The sequence below is a fragment of the Miscanthus floridulus genome, chromosome 8 (assembly GCF_019320115.1).
Source record: "Miscanthus floridulus cultivar M001 chromosome 8, ASM1932011v1, whole genome shotgun sequence".
Lineage (NCBI taxonomy): Eukaryota > Viridiplantae > Streptophyta > Magnoliopsida > Poales > Poaceae > Miscanthus > Miscanthus floridulus.
This window is the reverse complement of record NC_089587.1, coordinates 112,572,022-112,595,444: the sequence shown is the minus strand read 5'-3', so window position 1 is coordinate 112,595,444 and position 23,423 is coordinate 112,572,022. Positions and strand designations below refer to the sequence as shown.

Below are 23,423 nucleotides of genomic sequence, written 5' to 3'. Positions count from 1 at the left end.
CTGCCAAGTTTGCCTCAGAGGCAGGTGTAGTAGTCAGGTCTCAAGTACCAATTTTCCTGCACTAGAAACATTACAAGCAACGAATTGAACTTCTCAATGGATTTGTGGCCAAGCTATCTGTAAGTATTATAGTCTGTTGACATTCAACTCTACCGTGAGTAACTTAGTAATGGATTTAATTTGTATTCAAGCATGCACGAGTGTATTATAGTCTGTTGTATGGTAGACACAATATAAGTTCAAGTGATCTTCCTTCAACAGCGTCCCCACTGATGAAATCGGAAAGACCTCTCTAGTGTCTTGCATTAATGACACACAGTGGTGTGCTCTTGTCCACATGTGGTCAAGTTCTGAGAACAAGGTGTGTGTGTGTGTGAACTCTTTATTTCTTGTCTTTATGTGGTCTACTTGTGCTGCAGTCTAACACAATTGTGGTTATAAGCAGTCTTGGAGCAGAACAAGCAAAACCGTGCAAAAGTCAGGTGCCACCAGGTTACAGGATCTTGCTCCTATATTGCCCACCTACAAGCATATGTAAGTGATGGTTGTGTTACTCTTTTTATATCAAATACGCAATGCCTTTTGTGTCAATAGAAGGCATGTGCAATTTTAACAGAAGGACAAAAATAGGAAGGACGTAGGACATGATCAAGAAGTGCTCATTGAAGAACATGATCGACCTCATGAAGATGTTGATGTAGTGGGAATCTTCAATAGCTTCAATACCAGTAGCAACACAGGACTAAGCGATGCTGCAAGAGAAGCAGTGGTAAGTACCTTCATTTGCTTTCCTTGAAATCAGCTGAAGCCATTGGCATAAAAGAAGGAAAAGTAGGTAGAGCCTAAAGTGGCACCATCATTTTGAAGTTATAATATTACAACAGTTAATATGCTACCTATGCATTGTGCTTATGAATCTTTGTTGGCAGTAGGCTGAGGAAGACCCATGCATTACTTGTACTAAAATAATCTCTTGGTTTAGCAATTTAAGTCCTCTTCCTAATGTTTACTCCTTGGTTTTCGTGGGAAGCTACGAAAACTATATGAGCAGAACCTATTTTTGATGTTGTTTCCAAGGTCCTCTCTCAGGCTAGCTACAACACCTTTTCTTTGAAAATGCTAGTATCAGGACAAGCTGCTCCAGACTTAAGGAACGACTTGTTGCTCATCAAGAAAGTTCAGCTGTCCTTGCCAAACAAGTGGATCAACTAAAGAGGAAGGCAGAAAACACTGATAGAGAGTTTGAGATGTTCAAGAAATAGCAACAGGAGGAGTACATTAAGCTTTGTGAGCATATCATGCTCTTAAGTGTTGGTAACTCTCAATCTTGTTGATGCAGTGAACATGTAGTTTGTTTGTTGTTCTGATGTGAAATTTTGGTGGCTTGACATGTGAACTCTGTTAGTGGTTTGCTGCTGAGTTGAACTGCTGTTATTTGATTCAGGTTCAATATAATTATGCATGTAGTCATTTTGTGCAGCAGTGTAGATCTAAAATCATTTTCTCTGGTGTAATGATTGGTGTGCACATGGTAGATTCAGCACAGGCATGTTGTTAAATAAGAATCTGACACATGGACAAACCAGTGAATGACACTGTAACATCCATGGTAGGGCACATGGGCCAATACAAATAAAATACATGGTACAAATCCATCGTGCTACGTGGTTGAATTAGAAAAAGAAACATGGGTAGCTCAGGGCATGACACGTGGCTTAATAACATACTGGCACATAGACATATAGCATCGAGATACATGGTCGAGTAAAAGAAAGACACGAGGGGTATTGTGGTCACGCCACGTGGACCAATAAAAATACAACACTTGGTCTAATAAAGAAGTGACACGTGACCTAATCGCAACACGACACGTGTGTCAACAGAAAACTGACATGTGGAACAAGAAGGTACCAACACATGGTCTAGTAAGAACCTGAAACATGCAAGATCCAGAGATGGCCACATTGTACAATAAGGTGACATGTACCCAAACTATCTCTAATGCAACCGGCTATAGCATGTACATATGGAAAGCATCTCCAACAGAAGCACCCGCCAGCATGGCTACCCCCTCCACGCATGCCAAAGTAGTTCTATGATGATCAGTTTTCATCATAGATCTATCCAATTCTATGATGATTTTCTAGAATTATCATAGAATTGCAAGAATGACGCGACTTCTATGACAAACCATTTTTTGTCATAAATTCATTATAAAACTAAAATTATGACGAATTTGGCTCCTTCAGTGACAAAAGTTGATCATCGTAGAAGTGGATATTTCTAGTAGTGTTGGCTGGAGGCCACCTTCTCCACAAGAGCTATTGTAGCTGGTATGGTGAGTGATAAGAATGCACCTCTAGCAGCAGCATCCATAGTCTCATGGGTACTATTGGTCAACCCATGGTAGAAAGTCTACATGAGTAGCCAATTCTCTATCCCATAATGAGGACATTCTACTATGTAGTCTTGGAAGCATTCCCATGGCCCTGGGATATATTCATCATGTTGTTGTTGAAAGCTTGAAATTCTCCCATGTAGAGCATTGGTCTTGCCCATGGGAAAGAACTTGGCTAGAAAGGCAGTGGAGCATATATCCCATGTAGTATTTATATCTTTGTTGGCATAAAACCATTGCTTCACCTTCCCCAAGAGCAAAAATGGGAAGAGGTGAAGTAGTATAGCATCTTTGGTTACTCCTTTAATGGTGAAAGTGCCACAGATCTCTAGGAAGTGTTGGAGATGTGCACTTGCATCTTCATGTGCCTTCCCACAAAACTGGTTGGCTTGCACCATATTGATGAGAGCTAGGTTGAGCTCAAATCCATTGTCTCCAACATCAACTATTGGTCCAGTATGGATGTTGGTTGTAGTTAGAGCAGAGAATTCGAGGAGAGTCTTGTTAGCTATAGCTTCAAATTTTGGTGTTAAGCTTTGTCTTATCTAGTTATCTTCTAACTCTAAAGCTAAAACTTTCTTAAGTTTAGCTCTAGTTCTCCTGATTAATACTTCTGGATCTTCAACGTAATTTGTCAGAAGGTCAAAACTAGTCATACATTACCCTGCATAAGATACAAAAGTAGACAAAATAAGGGTAAGCCTGTTTGAGCAGAGGTTAATGGTTATCTCGATCACATCAATAAGCATAAGTTTATCAATACTTCCTTTGCCTAGCTACCTTCCCCAGCAACGACGCTAGAAATGCTTATTGGTAGTTATTAACCTGTCACTTGTTTTAGTAGTCACCTAATGTAGTCTACATCTCATAACATTACTTTACTAGGTTATCATTCCTAGTGATGATGCCAGAGATGCTTGTTGGTACTACCTAGTATTACTACTAGAATGATACTAAGTAGCTCTTTATTATTTTATGTGACTAGGAAATATATATATATATATATATATATATATATATATATATATATATATATATATATATATATATATATATATATATATGAATGAAAGGAATCTGCAAGCACATAGATAATATACCATTGTAGCACTTCACCCAGGAGTATTCCAGGTATCGTTATTTATATTTTTACCACAGGGAAGGTTTGGCAAGGACATGTATTGATAACTTATGCTATTGATGGAGAAGTAAACCATAGCCAACACTCTACTCACAACAGGGGTAAGTTAAAAGGTAAATGTATATATGAATGGTGCATAATAACTAATCATTGATCACTCAGAGTAATCCTTTCTATGGCATTAGCATGGTTAAGTAGAATATTAGAGGAATAATTCCTAAGTCATTCTTAATTACAAGTCAAAGCATACATTGATTAGTGCAATTACACTTAGTAATCATAACTAAGATCAACTTCATATCTACATATAAGGGATATTACTAAGGAAGATTAAGAATAGAGCTTGTCTTCCTTCGTAACTAGATCCTACTTATCCTATATTTGGGGAGTGGACTACATAGGACTCAACGGGAGTGTCACGTCCACGATCTACCACATGACCTAGAATATAGGGTGTATCCGCAAGTAAACAACATATAAGCACCACGCTTACACAATGTCGACCACTCACCCTGTGTACACCAGAGCAAGTGCTATACGAACTTATGCATGAATATAATGATAATCTAGCTACACTAAGTATATAATCAAAGTAGACGATGAACATGATAACTAGGAACATGAACAGTATGAATAATAATGTCATAACAATTGTAGCAAACATATAAAAGTAATGAGAGATACAAAAGAGAGACGGGTACAAAGATTATACCAAACCACGCTCTTGACAAGATTGGGAATCCAAGCAAAACCTACTTGCCTCCCTCTAGACCTAGCCTAACTAGCTATGACCTAGAATATGATGGAGCTCTGAGGATGATTAGGGTTTCTATCTTCTCAAATGACTTATTCCTCAGGGGGGTGGCAGGGGCTGGTATATATAGGTCAGAGCATCAATCTTGAGCCCTCAGATCAAACCAACTTGAATAAACGGTGTGGATGCAATCCTTAAGGCGGTGGAGAACCAACATAGCAAGGCAAAGGCTGATAGGTGGAGGCCTAGACTAGCCAGACTGAGGATGGGACCGACTAGCCCCACCTAGTGGCCTCTTGCCCTCCACTTTGGTGTGCTATCCTCTAGAACCTTCTAGAGTTGTTTATCCCACGGATAATTGTGATTAAGTCTGACATCTGGGTCCACCTTGACGGATTTCTGGATAAACCCTGCAAAAATACATATTCACCAAAACTCATAGAATTTGTTAGTTTAAACCCCTAGACCTTTGTTGGTGATCATATTTATGCCTTTATATATGTTATGTTGGCAGTTTACAATGGTTGTTATCTACCATCAATAGGTATGCACTAACACCGCCGCATGGCTTATGATCTGTCCGTGATCAGATCCTTATTCCATCACATTAGAGCGTTACCTGCCTATGTATGGGCAAACATCACCACTGCTTCAGCATATGAACTGTCTGGTCATAGGGCATGGTCACCATCGCGTTGCTGTATGATTTGCCCATGATGATCCTTTTGTCGGTGTTGGGTTACTAAATGATTCGATAGTGATGCACTATTGACCCTAGCCGCATCAGACGAATAGCAATGGTGATGGTCATCTGCTTCACCAAAGGCGAGCGGTACGACGGTGATGACAAAACAACCAATGGCCCTTACATCCGACGATGATAGAATTGCATATGGTTTTTACAATGTATTTACTAATTCATCAAGGCCTTAATAACTTACTGAACACACACCATAAAGATATAATCATTACACATCATTCATCATGTCCACAATGAAGAGTACTTGTTATAATAACAATACTCGACACTAACATAACAACTATGTCAACTAATGAATTAACACAAGCGGTACATAGATAGCATAATAAAGGTTCTGCTCTCTATAGACTTATGTAACTAAAATGAGGTAGATGTGCTCTGCTCATTTAGATTGGCACTCCTTGATTAGCTTGGCAGCCAATACAGCATGGAACCCTCTTCTTCCAGCCATTGCAGGAAAATCATTCAAAAGCACAGAGACTCCAAAACCTGCGCAATGCAAAGCAGTAGAATTAATAATATTCAACATACCATTGGTTTAGTTACCAAACCAAAACTGGACTATATATAGACTCAAAACAACTCCCTACCTAAATAAAGACATATCCTAACAACAAAATACAACATATGCACCTTTATTGCTCTTCTAATGACTCCATGAACAAGGGAACATAAGGCAGATAGTGAGATCCATTCAAATAAATACTCTAGGTACTTTTAGGATAGCAGACGACCTGGGCAGGGAGGACATGAACTTTTCTGTGGCTCATGTCATATGCCATCAGTGTACTATCCTCCCAAACAAGGACAATCAAATTCCATTCTAGGTGAACTGCAATCACTCTATAGTCCGCATTAGTAGCCTCAGAACCGAGTCCAACATTGTTCAATCCAAATACCTATAGCATGTTCATCGTATGCTTCAATATCCATTTACTAGTACCATAGTCTTCAAGGATCCAAATTGAAAGGTCAAACGTATTGAAAATATCAACAATTCATAGACACAACTGACCCTAAACTCCATGGATGAACATTGCAGGACTTGGTGGCCTATGAATTTTCCTCCATGTCTTTCCCTCCATATCAACAGCAACTATGTGGGACACCTCCAGCATGTGCAAAAAATGATTAAGAACATAGTTCCTGAAAATTTGCATACTAGAATATCCTCTTCCCATTTAGATTCTTTACACATCCATCCTCTAGTTTTGGATGAGTAGATGCTAACAACTAACACCCTAGGTGACCTTACCCATAGTTCTACCACATGGAAGTGCGAGGAGATTGTGGGATTGAACCCCAAGTGAGCTGAACCATAACAAAGGTTGCTATGCGGTAGTACCACTGATATGCTAGTCACCGAATTGCAGACAACATAGCGAAGCCCAACACACCAGTAGAGGAAGAGGCCTCTACAACAATCTGAGATGACTAAATCCTGAATGGGGAAGGGCAAGAAGGAAAATGAGGGGTATTCACCGATGAAGCTGGTGAATCGGCATTTGCCTTTCTGGTTGCCATACATGAATCTAGCAACAAACTAGGGTAGCTCCTTATGATGCTCAGATTCAGAGATGAGGCGGTACCAGGAGCGACACACACACTTGTAGCTGCACAAGGTGCGGGCGGTGAGGCGGTGGAGGATAAGGACCAAGACATCATCTATGAGGATGCATACTTCATTCCTCTTGTTGGTGGCCTCCTCCTCCATCTTGACTAGGATGTGCTAGAGTGGGTTGGCGATGGAAGCGGTAGCACTGTCGCCTGAATAGAGTAGGAGCACATGTGGGGATGTTCTCGTGAGCTCCTTAATAATCAGCTGGAAGCTTGATTCGTACTCAGATGAGATAAGAGAGGAATAAAAAGCCAAGAAACATGGATTAGGGAAGTGCGAGAAAACATTACCCTTGCCTTTAGATCTTACGACAGTGAGCTCAAGCGGCCACGGTAGTGATGAGTACCAGTCTAGTCATCGGTGGATCTATGCGGGCATTCCGGTGAGGCGTACCAACACGGAGCACTACCTTGTCAGCAGTCAATGGCGGCTTGCATGCCGATGAGTAGGTGAGGAATAGCAGCACTTGAGGAGGAGACGGATAGGGTAGGGGTTGGGTGGGTAGCGGTCTTTGTAAGCTAACTACAAACGTGCCAAAAATTCTAAAAACACACGGGAGTCTCGCGCTGGCTTACAAATTTTGACAATATCGGTGGTGCTAATTGGGTCTTAAAGAAGATGGTACGTAGCACCAAACGACGGGCGTGTCATATGGAAATTGAATGTTGGAAAGGAACAAAATATTATGAACATTATTTTTGCAGGTGACATAATTGTACAATGTTGATACTAATTCAGCTAGGACTTAGTAGCTTATTGAACACATAGCGTACTTTTTACAATAACAATGGACGCCAACATGACAAAGTTCATCAGCTGATGTTGCATAATAAAGGTACTGATCTCTATAATAACAATGGACACGATTACAAAGCCGTACCATACAATGGTTTGCACATACAAAGCAACACCCCACCAGCATCACAATGAGGTAACAATGTTCAAAATCAATAAAAGACAATATTTTTGATTAAATCTGTTACACTTTTCAATCAATAATAAGGATCTATCAGCAACTACAGTTATGGTGACAAAAACCTTGGCCCTGTTCTTCAACACTATTTCAGCAGTACTTTTTAGTGATCAAGATCTATGGGCTCAAAAGGTTTCCTGGCAATAGCAAGGCACCCTCCTCCACCCTACAGATATTTGAACCTAGAAGTCTCCTACACATTGACCATCAATGAGCCTAGCCGCATGTCATCGGCGACCCGGACCACCAAAGATGGTATTGTTCTTCCCCATCTCTTCGCAAAAATTCCTCTAACACCCAGGACGAACGACCACCAGCAGGCCACTGTAGAACCCGATCTTGAAAGCCTTCTCCCAGCAACAGCGGAGCCACCGAAGTATGTCATGAACCAGGGTGGATGAAAGGAGTTGCTGCTCTCTCACTTAGTCTAATGCTAAGGGATTTGGAGGGAGGGGAGGGGAGGGGTGAGAGACTCAGTGCACCTAGACTTGGCTTAAATAGGCCAACCTTGAAGATGCACCTAGACTCAATACAGTCAAGATGCATGATCTAGGGAGCACGAATCAAGGAAGACAAGGTATATGACCGTTCCCAGCATAACAAGTGGTGGGGATGGTGTTGGAAGTTGGGACATTCAACACTCACAATCAAGGGATGTGATCTACTTCTTGACCTTGAGAGCTACAAGATGGAATATAAAACACCCAATCTTGAAGAATGAGAAACTTGAAGCACCCCCAATCGAGTATGGAGCCCCTAAACAGGAGAGAACTAGATGATTACAAATCTTCTATTAACACAAGATCTGCAAGAAGATCTACAATCATCAAGGTCAAGCTCCTGTTCAGCGGCAGCACCTCGTCAAGGATGGAGAAGGAGCACCTCACAAAACTTGCACCTACATCTTAGTGAGGTTCATTATATTCCATAATCTTGCTAGCTCTTAGTGTCAACGGATGTAGATCTGCATCTCAATGCTAAAGGGCAGCAAGTTTATGGAATCTAAAGCACCCAATCTTGAAGGCCTTCTCCAAACACCAGGCGAGGTGCTTTATCTCCATCTTGCACCTCTCATGGCTAGGAGGAGGCCATGAGAGGTGCAAGGATGAAGACAAAGCACTTCTTGGCGATGAGGAATGATATAGTAGCGCTCATGAGTGTGTGGATTCAAGAGTATGTGGATTGAGCCCAAGAGGTGCATCCAGACCCTAGTTAGATAGGCCAACCTTGAAAATGGAGAAGTGTAAGTAGTTGGGAAATAACTCACGCTGACTTTACTGCCGGAAGACCAAACAGTCATGGAGGGCCGGTGGCCATAACACGTATCCCAGTTGGCTCGACTTTTCACACAACTGAGAAAATACCACTACCGCATCTATTGTTAACCCATCGGTGGTAGAAATTTCAACTGTCATTTTCTTTTCTTAGGAGGCCTCACTATCGGTCCAACCGGCTATGGAAGCATAACATAGTCGCTTGTATCGCTACGGCAATGAAAGTGCCGATAGTGATAAGTCAATCTATAGTAGTGCGGGACCATTTCCAAAATCAAAGAACTATGACTACATCTTGATGGCAGTTGACTATGTCTCCAAGTGGGTTGAAGCCATGCCATGCAGAGCTGCTGATGCAAAGAACTCCAAGAAGATGTTTGAAGAGATAATATTTCCATGATTCGGAGTTCCAAGGATGGTGATTAGTGATGGAGGCACTCACTTCCTTGATAAGAACTTTCTCAATTACTAGTTAAGACATGAGATCTGTCACAACATCACTACTTCATATCACCCTCAAACAAGTGACCAAGCAGAAACATTGAACAAACAAATCAAGAATATTCTACAGAAGACGGTCAATGAGATGGGGACTACATAGAAGGATAGACTACCCAATGCACTATGGGCTTACAAAACAACCTATAAAACACCACTTGGAATGTCACCATACCAACTCATCTATGGGAAGTCCTGTCATCTACCTGTTGAGCTAGAATTCAAAGCTCACTAGGCTATCAAACGATGGAACATGGACTTTGAAACCACAGGAACCAAGAGGAAGATGCAACTCTCTGAGCTTGATGAATGGCGTGAAAAAGCATATCACAATGCCAAGATATACAAAGAGAGAACAAAGAGATGGCATGATAAGAGGCTCAAGAAGGAGTTCACCCCAGAAGATAAGGTATTACTTTTTAATTCTAGGGTTAAATTATTCGGGCACAGAAAACTTTGGAGCAAATGGGAAGGACCATTCAAGGTTACAAGCACTTCGTCGCATGGAGCAGTAACACTTCAAAATGATGAAGGTATGTTATTCAAGGTAAATGATCATCGTCTCAAGATCTTTCAAGAACCTGAAAAACCACCTGAGGATTTGGATGATTTTCTTATTTTTTTCATATATTTTACACCACTGCCCTCCTATTTTCGTTTCATAACGTGTAAATATACTTTTTGGGGTTAGATAGAAATTAGAAACCATCGTGCGAAAAATCTCAGAGAGGTGGGACCCTATGGGGCTAGCCGGCCCCACCTATAGGCTGCCTAGCCCACATGTCAGCCACCTCAACTTCGCTCAATTGGATCACAAACCTTCTAGAGAATTCCCTCCACTGTATTCAGTTTTTCCTCGTTATGAGACCTCTAATAGATTTATCTTGACCCCTGCTGCAAGTTTTCCCTCCTATATAAATGAGCCCATGCCTGCCTCTATAGCCATTCCATCAAAGCCTTCCATCTCCAGCAGCACCAAAGCTCTCCTCCTCTCAAGTTTTAATGGCTAGTAGAGAGATCGTTCCCTATGGAGTTGACGAACCCATACCGCTAAGCATCATCCCATCGCGAGAAGTAACCCATGTTCCCTCCAACCAAACTTACTTCACCCAAGCCATCTGTTGTTCGGTGATTGCTCCGTCGCTGCCATGTCTACTTCAAGACAAGCCATGCCAGCCGAAGGCACCGAAGATCAAGGTCCCAAAGGAGATCAACCTCCTTCCTCCAAGGGCGAACGAGATGCTGACTAGGGTGAAGACCAATAAGTTTGAAGATGTCACTTGTGTGAAGTACAAGTCGGTCACCCCTCGCTTGAGCATTGATGGTGTCCGTGCTGCTCCTCAGCAAGTCAAGGTTGTGCCACCGAAGGAGATGAAGAAGAGGGTGCCACCCTCTATCCAAGATAATGATGTGAAGCATCAATGGCTAACCGTTGCCATGCTGCATGACATGATCAAAACCCTCACCAACTATACCCACACTCTGAAGTTTAGGATAGATAAGGAGCACGTTTATCATAAGAACCAAGAGTATGAGCTCACTATCTTAAGCTGCTATGTTGTCAACAAAGAGAAGTATGAGAATTAAAGTTAGGTTGTGGATCGATAGAGCACAATTAGGTTAGTGTTTAGGTCATTTGCTTAGCTCAGATTCTTAGAGTGGTTGAAGTTTGTGTTAGCCAGTTAAAAGTTTGTGTTAGGTTAGTGAAGGGACCATGATGCCTAAGAGGGGGGTGAATTAGGAAACTTAAAATTCTAATTCTAAACTATGGCCTCTTTTTCTAACCTTAGCAAAACCTATGCAAAAGATAAACAATCTAAATATGCAACTACAGTTTTGCTAGTGTGTTGCTATTTCTACCACAAAAGGAGTAATACAATCAATGTAAATGTGGAAGCTAAAGAGCAAGGTAGAGATATACAAACTCCCATCGGCGACTCTGGTATTTTTACCGAGGTATCGAGAAGCATGCAAGCTTCCCCCTAGTCCTCGTTGGAGCCCCTCACAAGGAATACCTCACAAGGGCCAAGCTCCCAGTTGGGTAACTCCATGGATAGCCTCGGGCCTTCCCCACATGCAAGTGGGTCTCTGATGTGCCTTTCGGCAAGCCTCTCCCGAATGCTCCCCGCCGTCTTCACTATCAAGCTTTTGGCCGAAACATCGCGGGCCTTGTTCCCTTCGGTACACGGTGGTGGCCACACCACAACCGCGGTAGGTGTGATCTCGCAAGACTACAAGCCCCTTCGATGTACAACAATGGTACACACAAGCACCGAGTGGTAAGAGGTATGCAAACCTCACTAAACACTAGGCCTAAACCTAGAGCAAGCACATAAGCGGTGGTCTAATCAACCTAAGCACTCCTCTGGTTTAGCCATCAGCTCGAGCGTGTTTGGGGTGAGCTCCTGAGTCCTCCCAAGCTTTTTGTTTAACTGCTACCGGCCTCACTTCGCCGGTGTAACGCAGCCGCGCCGCCATGGCTGCCATGGCCGGCGTCGAGCTCAAACCAAGCCATTTTCAGTTCAGCTAGTACCCCCAATGGGTGCGCCTTGTTGTGGGGAACATGTTAGTGCCTTGGCCGTCATCGGAGACCTCACCGTCGGTGGGAAATCGCCGGTCAGCGAGCTTCGCCACCGTGGTCAGCCCGGGGCACTGTGCCGACAAGGGTGACCCACCTGTTAGTGACGGTTTGAATTAGAAATGGAAATTTTTCTTTTTTAGAAAATAAGGAATAGTGTAAATTTTTGTTTATTTTGTATAGAATTAAATAGAGCTCCAAAAATTATGAAAATTTTTGTGTGACCTCTCTGAGATGTAAACTATTTAGAAAAAATATTAAATGTTACTTTTCAGTACATTTTGAATGTGATAGAAATTGCTCAAATTAATTAATAAATGGGTTTCCATGATTTTTCTAGGCTTAAATAATTATCCAAAAATTATGAAAATTGTTTTGCCACTTAGTTATCATGTGATAAGCCTTCACAAAAATTTTGAGCTCATTTGGAGAAAATTGATTTATTTCATAATTATTAATTAATAAAAACAAATAGTAAACACTAATGACTTAGGTTTTGTTTGAATTTTTGGATTCGGTGATGACCTTGGGTCATTAGCATATAATGATCCTTGGTGCTTAAAGTAACTGCTTGAGTTTATGAAAAGGTTTAGTTAGTTGTTGGTTTGCAACTGTACCGCAAAGGAAAGTTGTATTCATGTTACTAACTTTTGCATCCATCGTCAAGCATCATGTTTTATATCGCGCATCATATTAAACATGGCATTGTTACTATGTGTAGTGAATGAAAGTGAGAACATGGTAGTTAACCAAGTTGTTGAGGAAGTTAATCCACCTGTTGAGGTCGGGTTTGATATCTATGGAACATCCTCGGAACCTGACTTTTCCGATAATCAAGGCAAGCCCCAGATGCATTTAAACCTACCTTGTGTTTTACAAATTTATATCGCTTTTGCTTTTAAATATTGCATTAAGTGATTAGGTGTTGAGTGAAAACCTAATTGGTGCATTACCAACCTTGTTTTTTCCATATCAACCTTGTTACCCGTTTCAATCCTGCTTAATTATGCTTAGCCATGCTTAAAACGATAAAAGTCGGGTGATTACCGGTCACCTGCGAGATATAAATGGTTTCTTGGATACGACTGGTTATTTATGTTATCATGAGATATGAGCATGTGGAGTAATAAACCTAGACCGGGCGGACTTGGTGTATGAGAGCCACAAGACATGGATGTCTTGTGAGCAGGTTCTTTCCGCCTGTGTCGATTAAGAACCGTCTGTTGTTGAATTGCATGAGGTGAGACTTTGTAGTACTAGCCACATACTCCAGTAAGCCTTAACTTGGCTATTCTATTATGAGAATGGCTACTCGTGCATTGGGAGTAGAGAGATGGCAAGAATAGCGTGTACCCACGTGGCAATGGGCTGGATTGGTGGAGTACTGTATTCTCAGGTGGCGTGGACCCGTTCTTGTTTTAGAGGATTTGAGGGTAGGTTGATATACGTAGGTCAAGGATCTGCATATGTCGTGTGGTTGGGAATCCCCAGCTGGGTTATAATCGGTTTGAATCGTCGTTGCTCCTCGATTATGGAGACTCAACTCACTGTTCATCATCGTAGTTAATAAATGAAACTTGAGGAAGTTTTGAGAAAAAGTTTGATATGAAGGTCATTATCTCAATACGAATCATGGTAGATTCATATATGATTTTGATGAGGATTAAATGTTGAAAGAAAGAATGTTTTAAAGAGCTTTTACGCAAAAGAACCTTGTTTATTGCTAAAGCATTACCTTGAATCCCTAAGCCTGCATTCCTGAGTCTTATCAGTTTTTATTCTGGTTAAGTCTTGTTGAGTACTTTTGTACTCAGAGTTCGTTGACCCTTGTTGCAGGTGAGCCTCATGCGCAGGTCTGCTTTGGACCGTGCTGCATGACGGTTGTTCAAATCAAAGATGATAAGTAAATGTGTGGCCCTTGGGCAGGGCACTTTCTTTGTGTGTTATGTTTATGTTACTAATGCCACTCCACTACTATGGTTATAATAATAATCATACTTAGTTTGTAAAACTTGAAACAACTGTTTTGTAACTAAGTTATTATAAGACTTCCGCTATTTCACTCTGATGTAAATTAATGAATAAACTGTTGTAATACTGCAATGACTCTGTAATGGATCCTGCTTGGAAAAATCATGGATGAATCGGGGTTCTCCGAGGACACCCAATAGTCTTCTTAAGTTACCGGGAACATATGCATAGTCGTCAGAGGTCATTGAACAGTGACAGGTGCATGTGGGCTCTATAATTTAGGAGGTTCTGCCAGACCTGAGCTCCACATAAGCTTTTTAGAAGTAGGTAAAAAGAAGGCAAGAACATAAATGCCTTGGTAAGGATCCAAAAATACCACATATATTGAGTGATTCGAGAGTACCACAAAAAGAGAAGGTAAGCTATGTTTTGTTTTCAAAAATCCTAAATGTTTCTCCAATTGACTTGACTGAAGGAAGATGGTGATCTATTTCAAGCTGTTCCATTCTTCAACCGCCAAAGGTTTCATGGTAGACACTTTTGAATCCTACAGTGCATGCATGACTGGGAATGGTTTTATGTTGAGGTCTTGTCCCAAGGTTATGTCTTAAGTAATCCATCCTTTTATCAAGGACAAGTAAAAGCCTAAGTGTAGGGGAGTTTGTTGATGGTAGTTAACATTAATCACAAACTATTAATACACCTTGCATAAATGACTAAAATGGATCACCAACATAGACTTAGGAGTTTAAACTGACAATTTCCAGGAGTTTTGGTGAATCTGTGTTTTCAGTAGGATTTAATCAGAAAACCACCAAGGAGGACCTATTCATCAAAGGAAATCACGTAAATCCACGACGGTATCTACATGGGAAGACTCTAGAAGATTCCAGAAGGCGAATCACTGAATTAGACCCTATGCCACTGCAATGTGGGGCCGGCCAGCCCCACTTGTAGGCCAGCGGACCTATGGGCCCCTCCTGTCAGCCTCCCATTGCTATGTCGGTTCTCCACCGCCTCAAGGATCAGATCTACGCCGTTCTTTTTAGTCGGTTTGATCCAAGGGTCCAGGATGCTTGAAGGTCGCTATATGTACCTGCCTATACCCCCCTCTCTAGGGCATCCATGCATTTGATCCTGAGAGCCTAAGGGCCAGAAACCCTGATTCATATATCCACCAAGATCAGAGCTAGCAATCAAGATAAGATTAGTCCTCAATAGGATCTAGTCTTGTATTAGAGATAGAGTGAGAGGGAAGAGTTTTGGAGGAGTTCTGGCCTGTTAGTGCTCTCTCTACGGCTTGTACCCTAGCAGAATCAAGTTCTTCTTGAGCTTGCTTCTGAGATTCTCTGGTAATCAACTTCTAATTCAAGTAAGCATCTTGTTCATGTTGTTCTTCAGGTTTGCGACTCTTTTTAGTACTTTAATCGTTGTAGCTCCTGGGTTAAAGTAGTATTCGTAGTGTAAGCGTGGTGCTTAGACTCGGTTACTCGTGGATGTACCCTACTTTCTAGATCGATGGTAGCTCACGAAGGTGACTCTTATAGCCTTGTTGAATCCTTTGTAGTCCACCTCCCATTTGTACGCCTAGCAGGACCTTATTGCTATAGGAAACTTACTCTACATGTGTTTTCTCTAGTAATATCCCCATAATTGAACAGTAGAAGACAAAGCTTACCGAAGTTAGAACTAGAAGACCTTTGTGATCTCCTTTTTACTCCTATTATCTAGCCTTGATTGTGAAGTTGGGTTAAATTAGATTTAGTTATTCTCACACATATTTCCTTGAGATCGATATAAAACTGGGATACTCCCGGTGAAGTGCTACATTGGTATAATATCCGTTCGCTTGCAGATTACTCTGTGTGCGTTAATATTTACCAAAACTCCCGCCCCCACCACCGATGGCCGGCGGTGAGCCGCCTCACCGCCCCACCCGCAACCCGCCCCTGCCCCTTGACCCCGCCCACCCTAACACTACACCAGCGCGCCGGCGAGCTCGCCACGACACCCTCGCCCCTATGGCCTGGCAGCCTGCCTCCCCCGAGCCCCTTCTTCTAAGCCCACCAGAGTTACAGATTTACTAACCCTAGTCATCGCCATCGCTTCTTCTTCGTCTTCAGTAGCTGCCGCCTCCTCTTCTTCTCCATCTATGGTGACACGGCCAATCGAATGATTGGGGATCAGGTGCGCGTGAATCAGACAGAGGAGGCAATTGCCTGATGGATTTGCAGCACAGTAGGCGACAGTGAATGAGCAAATCTATTTTTCTAAGATGGAATGATTTTGGCATCTGTTTGGTTGACGTAATACGAGCACTCCTTGTTCTATGTTTGATATGAGAGGCGAAAACAGTGACAATGCATATCATTTTTGGTAATGCTCCGACACGGGCGTCCGTTCGTCTGGACATCGCTCACCCCACACCACATCGCTGCTGCCACCTCTTCCCTCACCGTGTGCGCCTAGCCTACGCCACCCATTGCTCCCTCCTGCCCGTCACGCGTGCCTATTCTTAGCTGGTCGGGCCACTCGCTCCCCGTCGCCCGTCTTTGCTGGTGCTGGTGCTGGTGCTGCCATTGTGTGACTCAGTCAACGCCGCTAGCTTCTCTCCCTCCTACCTGTCGCGCACACCCTCCTCTACTGGCTGGGCCGCTCGCTCCCATGCTTGCGCACGCCGGGAGCGCCTTCCACCACTACTAGTGCTGGTGGTGCTACCGTTGCACACCATAGGTTAGTCCTAGCCGAGCCAAAGGCACCCACGAGCGTGGCCCGTGCTGGTGGTGCTTGTGTGCCTCCTCTCGTGTCGGCTCCCACCCCGAGGCCGAAATCGACCAGCCCTGATCCCCTCCCCTATGTTGCAAATATATGTTTCAAGTGTTTAGATGTTTAAATGTATGTTCAAGTGTTTCATATGAATATTGCAAAAGTAGATTGAGATGTTGCATATGTTGCAAGTATTTGAGAGGCATGTTGCAAGTGTTTGTTCAAAATGTTTCATTTGTTTCAGACATATGTTGCAAGCGTTTTCAACTAGATGTTGCATATGTTTTATACATATGTTGCAAGAGTATGTTCGAAATGTTTCAGTTGTTTTGATCTTATGTTGCAATATGTGTTATCATGTTGCAAGTTGCAAGTGTTTTATCTGGATGTTGCATATGTTTCACACATATGTTTCAAGTGCATGTTCCAAATGTTTCATCTGCTTCAAACGTATGTTGCATCCATGTGTTTCAAATTTCAGAGGTAGAGAGTCATGGGGGCATAGCCCGAGCGCCAGGGGATGGGGCACGACGAGCCGGGGCCGACAAATGGGGCATGCAGAGGGGCGGCGGTCGGGGTGCGCGGCGCACCTAGGGTCGTGCGAATGGGGCGCGCTCATCCTCATTCCGGCTCTCGGGTCCTGCCCATGCGGAGAGAGAGAGGAGGGGGTCAGGGGGAAGGAACGGCGGGCGCGTTGTTTTCCGCAGGCGCGAGTGACAGAGGAGGCGTGGGCGTCCGGATGCGCTCTTCTGTCCAGACGCCGAGGCGCTAGTATCTCCCTATCATTTTTCATTTGTAATTAGATAGCCGACAAGTGAGGCTTAGATGTCAGCCTCTTCCATATTCTTTTTCCTCCTCTTCTGCAGCAAGCACATTCGGGAGGATTCAGAGGCTGTTTTCCAGTTTTTAAAAGTAACACCTAAATTTTGCAATTATTTTTTTGAAAATATAATATCTATATATCTTATATTTTAATCCCTACTAGCAATATATCTCACCATGTAAATTGTACACGTCACATGATCATAACAATCTATTAGCATATACAATTATATCTTCATTCAAATTGTTTACGTTAGCAAACCATATTATCACTATTCACTAACATTCATTTGGCTATCTGCATCAGTGTTACACTACAACTTCTACCGGCTGCAGATGCAGCTTCTCCGGTTCATGCTAAAGTAATCCATAGTTATGGCGATGCAGCTACAGCAGAAGCCGCAGCGACAGCAAGTGCAGCCGAACGCACCCATGCAAACAGAACATCTGCTACGCCACAGATGCGTCGATTTTGCGATCTTCTCGACCGAAGGATTTCTGGCATTCTGTGTTTGCTGGTATCTTGGATAAAAAAGATTAAGAATCTTAAATTTGTGATGGCTAGTATCTTGGACCATAAGAGATTAGCTAGGAGAACAGATATGGACTGATGATAACACAAATGCCGTTTGGTTGTGTTGACTCTACATTTTGCCCTTTCTATGGAGGGGGGGTGGATTATGTAAAATCTAGTTCAGCTTAAACATACTAATTTAAACAAGATCGGTTATCTTTGTCCAGCAAATTTATAGGGCAGTAAACCAGGAGAGAATTAGCACTCTCTACCTTCTTCCTGCCAATCTGTAGGGATTCAAGCTGACCTCAACACACGACTGCTGTTTACTACACTCAACAATGGTGTGCAGACAACATATATCTGAATAAAACAACACAAATGGTAGGCAATACGCTACATGTACAGATGGTTCAATCTTCGCGCACCGCTCCGGGCTATCGCTCCCAAATTCCCAATCAATCAGGTTGTCTTCCTCTCCTTGAGCTCTCTGCTCTCCCTGAGATCAGCTTCCATCTTCCTCTCCACGTTCTTGCAGAACCCATGGTACGGCTCGTAGCCGAACAGCTTGTTCAGTATCTGTGCACACAAAGAACCAGCAGAGGGTGAAGAATTAGCACCGGTCAACGCAATTTCGGTTCCAAGTGTGGAGATGACTGAAGAATTAGCACACGTTTGTGAGCTGTGCCTGTGGTTACCTGCAGGAAGATGAGGAACGGCTCCATTAAGAACACCTCGGGAAGATCACTCACAGTCGGCCCCTTCTTCTGCAAAATTGAACAAGAGATCAGCAGTGGAGCCGTCGATTAGATTCCCAAGGGCTTGGTGGAGGGATCAATTCGAATCTGTGGCACTTGCCTCGAAGAGGCCGTGGCCGAGGAACTGCCAGGTCCAGCAGAAGAGCTGCGTGGCGAGGACGAGCTTCCAGGAGAGAGCGAAGCCGAGGCGGGCCGCGAGGGCGCGGCTGGCGGCCCACGCGGCGAGGAAGAGCACCCCCGCGAGCGCGCCTGCTCGGCGGTCGACGGCGACGTAGGCGGCAGCGTAGGCGAGCGTGAGGGCCAGCGCGGGGGAAACGGGCAGCGGCAGCGGCAGCGGCAGGAAGTGGAGGATGAGGAGGTTGGTGAAGAGGATGGGCCAGCTGAGCAACGCGTGCGCCGCCGCGTTCACGGGGTGCCGGTGCTGCGACCGGAAGAAGGCGAACTGCGCCTCCAGGTCCAGCACCCCACGCCGGTGCGCCGCCTTGGCCCCCATGGACGGAAGCGCCTCGTCCCGGAGGCTGTGAGAAATCTGGGGGATCAAGGGCTAGTGCTGTAGTGTAGTGGTGAGATGCCTGAGCCCTCCGCGAGTCCGCTCCGGCGAGGGAGGAAGTATATGCTGTTTATTTAATCGTTCCGCTAAACAGAGGTAATGTATATATACTGTTTATAAGCAACGGTGTTAATTCAGGTAACCAAGAGAGAGAAAACCGATTGCAACATGTAACTGTGAACCGTGAGGGAAAAGAACCAGAGACAATTATATATTTGGCACGGAAACAAATCACAGCATGTTCGTTTTGTCGTAAACAATTCTGGATTATTTACTGCTGGTTGGTTTGGTGTGAGTGAAAAATATTGTTCCAGCTTATAACTCACGATCATATATGATCGTATAAGTCCAGCCGAACAGGCTCTCAGTCTTCCGCATTTGGCACTAAAAAATTTGAACTTTTTTATTTGGTATCAAGTTGAAATTTTCTTCCCTAGACAGCACTGTCGTCCATTTGGGTTAGTAACGACGTTAAGTGGCTCGTAAATGACATGAATGTCCTTCGAAATACATGACGCTGAAATAATACATGATGCCTCGTGCTCAGTGCCCTGCCCAGCTATTAGCTTGATGACGTCATCATGATGTCGTGCCTATGTCATATACTTTCCTTTTCCTCTTGAAAATATAACAAAAAATACATAAATACATTTACTCATCCTCGTCACCACGGCCAAAAAGATGAAAGCAAGGAAGCGGAGCACTTGCTAATGGAGAAGAAGTAGACGACCAGTGCCGTGACGCCGGCGAGGAGTATGTGTTGGCCTGCTGGCAGACGATTAGACGTAGGAAGAAGGGGATGATGGATCGAACAGCTGGATCTGATGGTTCTATGGTTATCAATCCAGATGGAGGCGAAGAGGGTGTCGCGGCGGAGGCGGTGTGGCGAGAGCGATCGGACCGTGGACTCGGCGGAGTGGTCAGATCGCGACAGCGCCAGCACCGTGCATGTGCCTCTGCGCCACCAGAGTGCGCTCTAGGAGCTCACGCTCGCCTACCACCTGGCCATCGGCGGCGCTGGGGCTCAACGCTCGCGCCCGCAGAGTTCACGCTCCACCGGGTCTCCAGCGATGCTTATGCGAGCACCAACCGCGTCGCCGCCGCCGATGGCGCGCGCTTCGAGGTGCGCGGCACGGCAGCCGAGGAGGAGGTCACGGCGGGTGTCTTCTTCGGCTGGCCGTGGTGAGGAGGCCGACGCCGAGGCACACGGCCCACCCGCCAGAGGGCACGCGAAACTGACACAGTCAAAATAGTCAACTAACGGATGAATGGATGAAATGGACGGTAGTATCATATAGGGAAGAAAATTTTAACTTAGTGCCAGATAAAAAAGTTTAAATTTTTAAGTGCCCGATACGAAAGATTGATTTGTTTCGGTCCCAAATACATAATTGTACGAGAGAAAAATGCAGGGAAAGGAGCACGATAGATGAACAGTGCTATAGTGAGACGGACACCATTGATGAGCAGTAAGATGCTCTCCACGTTTAAAGAACTTTATTTAAATTTAATTAATAATTAATTAATTAATTAATTTAAAGATCTTTATAGATTTCTCTCTGATATTAAAGCACGAAAGTTTCTTCATTCGAATTTTCAGTATTAAGTATTAACCAAATCTCTCTACTTATATTATCATTTGTTTGTTCCGTTCCGTTCTATTTTCGTGTTTGTTTTCTTTTATTCGCTCTTTTCTATTTCGGTCTGTTTGTTTTCATTCTATTGTTCCTTTTAGCGGGATAGATGAAATTTCACCACTAACACTAAGTCATTGTTATGTTTTTTTATTTTTTATGCCAAGTCATTCTATTGGTGTTACCTTGCGGTTCAATCTGCCCACCTGTAATAACAAACATATCAAATAGTTAAACGATAAATCAGGTTTTTCACCTATACACGTGTCATGCCATCTCCATTAAAGAGTGCAGCCTGAAGAATATTGACAGTTATTAATCGCCTCGTACCAGACGAGTGGAAGACACGCTCGCACGAATTAGTTCGATTATTTGTCTAGTCTTCGCTTATATGAGTATTGAAGAAAAGTGTTTTTTTTAATAAAATATGTCACCAGCTGTTATGATCTTTTCTTCTCCGTCTCTAATGATCAACACAATAGATAAAAGTAAAAGAACAAATAAACACGAGATAGGAAGACTATTCTTTATTACTCTAATTATTGATAATTACAACATAGAGCTTATACGTGTGTATATATATATATATATATATATATATATATATATATATATATATATATATATATATATATATATATATACCTCTAAGAGTTTGATAAGGGCCCATATACAAACGAACTAGGATTAGGATTCCTCCTCTTCCTTTCCTTCTAGGAAACAGTAAGTATGTTTTACAACACTTTTAATATGTTTTCAACTATGAATCATTTTTTTTCGAGAAATAGTGATATATGCTAATACTATTAAATGCTAATTAGAACCATAACATTATAAATTCGACATTTATGAGAAACGCCACTACTTTTCAAGTAATAGGACCGGTGCCATTATAATTCGTCAATACACCACTTTGTACGCCAACAGCATCTTTGGTCCACGTGCAGACATATGGATAGCTTTATATTTTTATATGGATCAAATTACCCTTGATATCTTCCCCCTCTCAATCTTATTACATGCGGGGGCCTACATGTCATCCCCTTGCCCGCTCTGTTTCTCCAGGCCGCTCTCCAGTCCACTCGCCGCACCGTACACCATCTGTCAGAGATATGAGCTAGGGGTACCTGCACCGCCCGTATATATGACTACCGCCAAGTTATCGGCCCAGCAACCGTCAAGGAGAAGGCCCACAAGGACGGAAGCGATCAACCAACGTGGAGATCAAGGCAAACTAAGGCGGGCGTATCTGGACGATAGCTAGGATCAATCTGTTGTGCATATCGTATAACAAATTAGGAACACAATCTATTAGCCTGATCGTCCTCTCTATAACCCTACCTCTCCTGCCTATATAAAGGAGGGTAGGGACCTCGGGCACGGGATCGAATCTCCCACCTATTCCATCTACCTCGTAGCTAGGAGCAACAGCCCCTGTAATTGAGCATATGAATACAAGAGGAGCCACACCACCAGAGTAGGGTTTAGCGCGCCCCGTGCCCCGAACCAGTATAAATCCTTATGTCTAGTGTGCTACCATCTAATTTTGTCTATGTGATCACGTTGCTGGATATTGCCGGAGCAAAACAATCTAACAGTTGGCACACCAGGTAGGGGCCTTTCACGTTTAGATTTGTTTTTATGTTTCAGATGGGAATCGTCTTCGACTTTGGCGACGAACCAGAGAAGCTTCAGCTAGGCATGAGGATCGTCTTTGGCAAGCTCTACTTTATCGCCGACTAGTTCGGGGACCTGCGCCTGCAGGAGCCTAAGCCGACCAAACGGGAGGAGGAGCAGTCGCTCCAGATCCGAGCTTTCGCCGCCGGATTGAAGAAGGTTGTCGATGAAGGACCGCTCGCCATCGCACGTCATCTAACCCGCCACGGTTAGCTTTTTGTCGAACGCGGCCAAGAGCCTAGACTCAATGCCACTCTTTTCCTTCGCAAGATCGATGATCTAGTCCCGACAATGGATACGGTATCCAATCCAATTCATTCCCGATCCTCGAGAGTGCCAATGCACGTGGCGATGACTCGCCCGATCCAACCCCTTCAGGCTATCAGGCTACCTTCCGGATCTCTTATGGAGGATCCAAAAAACCCGTGTCATACTGATCGGGATCTTCGTGATGACAACTTTGGCTTGAACCTAGTTGGGGTCACTATCCACAATCACAGCCAGGGCGGTACCATCCTGTAACAATCGGACTACTCCTATGAGAGCAATTAGCTCCATGACATGGGAGCCGCCAAGCTCAATAACACAATGGCTTCACGCCTTTCTCTCTACGACAGTTATCGGCCACATGGAGTTAACCGCACAGACGTTGACGATGATGACATCATCTCACATACATGCAGTTGCTATCTCGGTACGAACGATCACGAGGGGAATGAGTACATCACCCCCGAATG

General features: G+C 43.5%; 1 protein-coding gene and 1 non-coding gene across 2 annotated transcripts; one reads left to right on the top strand and one right to left on the bottom strand.

The window, feature by feature from the left end:
• The first annotated feature begins 2,437 nt into the window (after nucleotides 1-2,437).
• LOC136478762 (small nucleolar RNA R71) lies at nucleotides 2,438-2,546 on the top strand. Its single transcript, XR_010764473.1, has one exon. It is a non-coding gene; the product is annotated as a small nucleolar RNA R71 (small nucleolar RNA).
• Nucleotides 2,547-18,265: 15,719 nt separating this feature from the next.
• Nucleotides 18,266-19,442, bottom strand: LOC136473294 (2-hydroxy-palmitic acid dioxygenase MPO1-like). The gene is made up of 3 exons (XM_066470965.1): nucleotides 18,926-19,442; nucleotides 18,766-18,834; nucleotides 18,266-18,646 (listed from the first exon to the last, which is right to left on the bottom strand). The coding sequence occupies exons 1-3, from the start codon at nucleotides 19,316-19,318 to the stop codon at nucleotides 18,530-18,532; spliced, it is 579 nt and encodes a 192-aa protein (XP_066327062.1). The 5' UTR covers nucleotides 19,319-19,442; the 3' UTR covers nucleotides 18,266-18,529.
• Nucleotides 19,443-23,423: the final 3,981 nt, after the last annotated feature.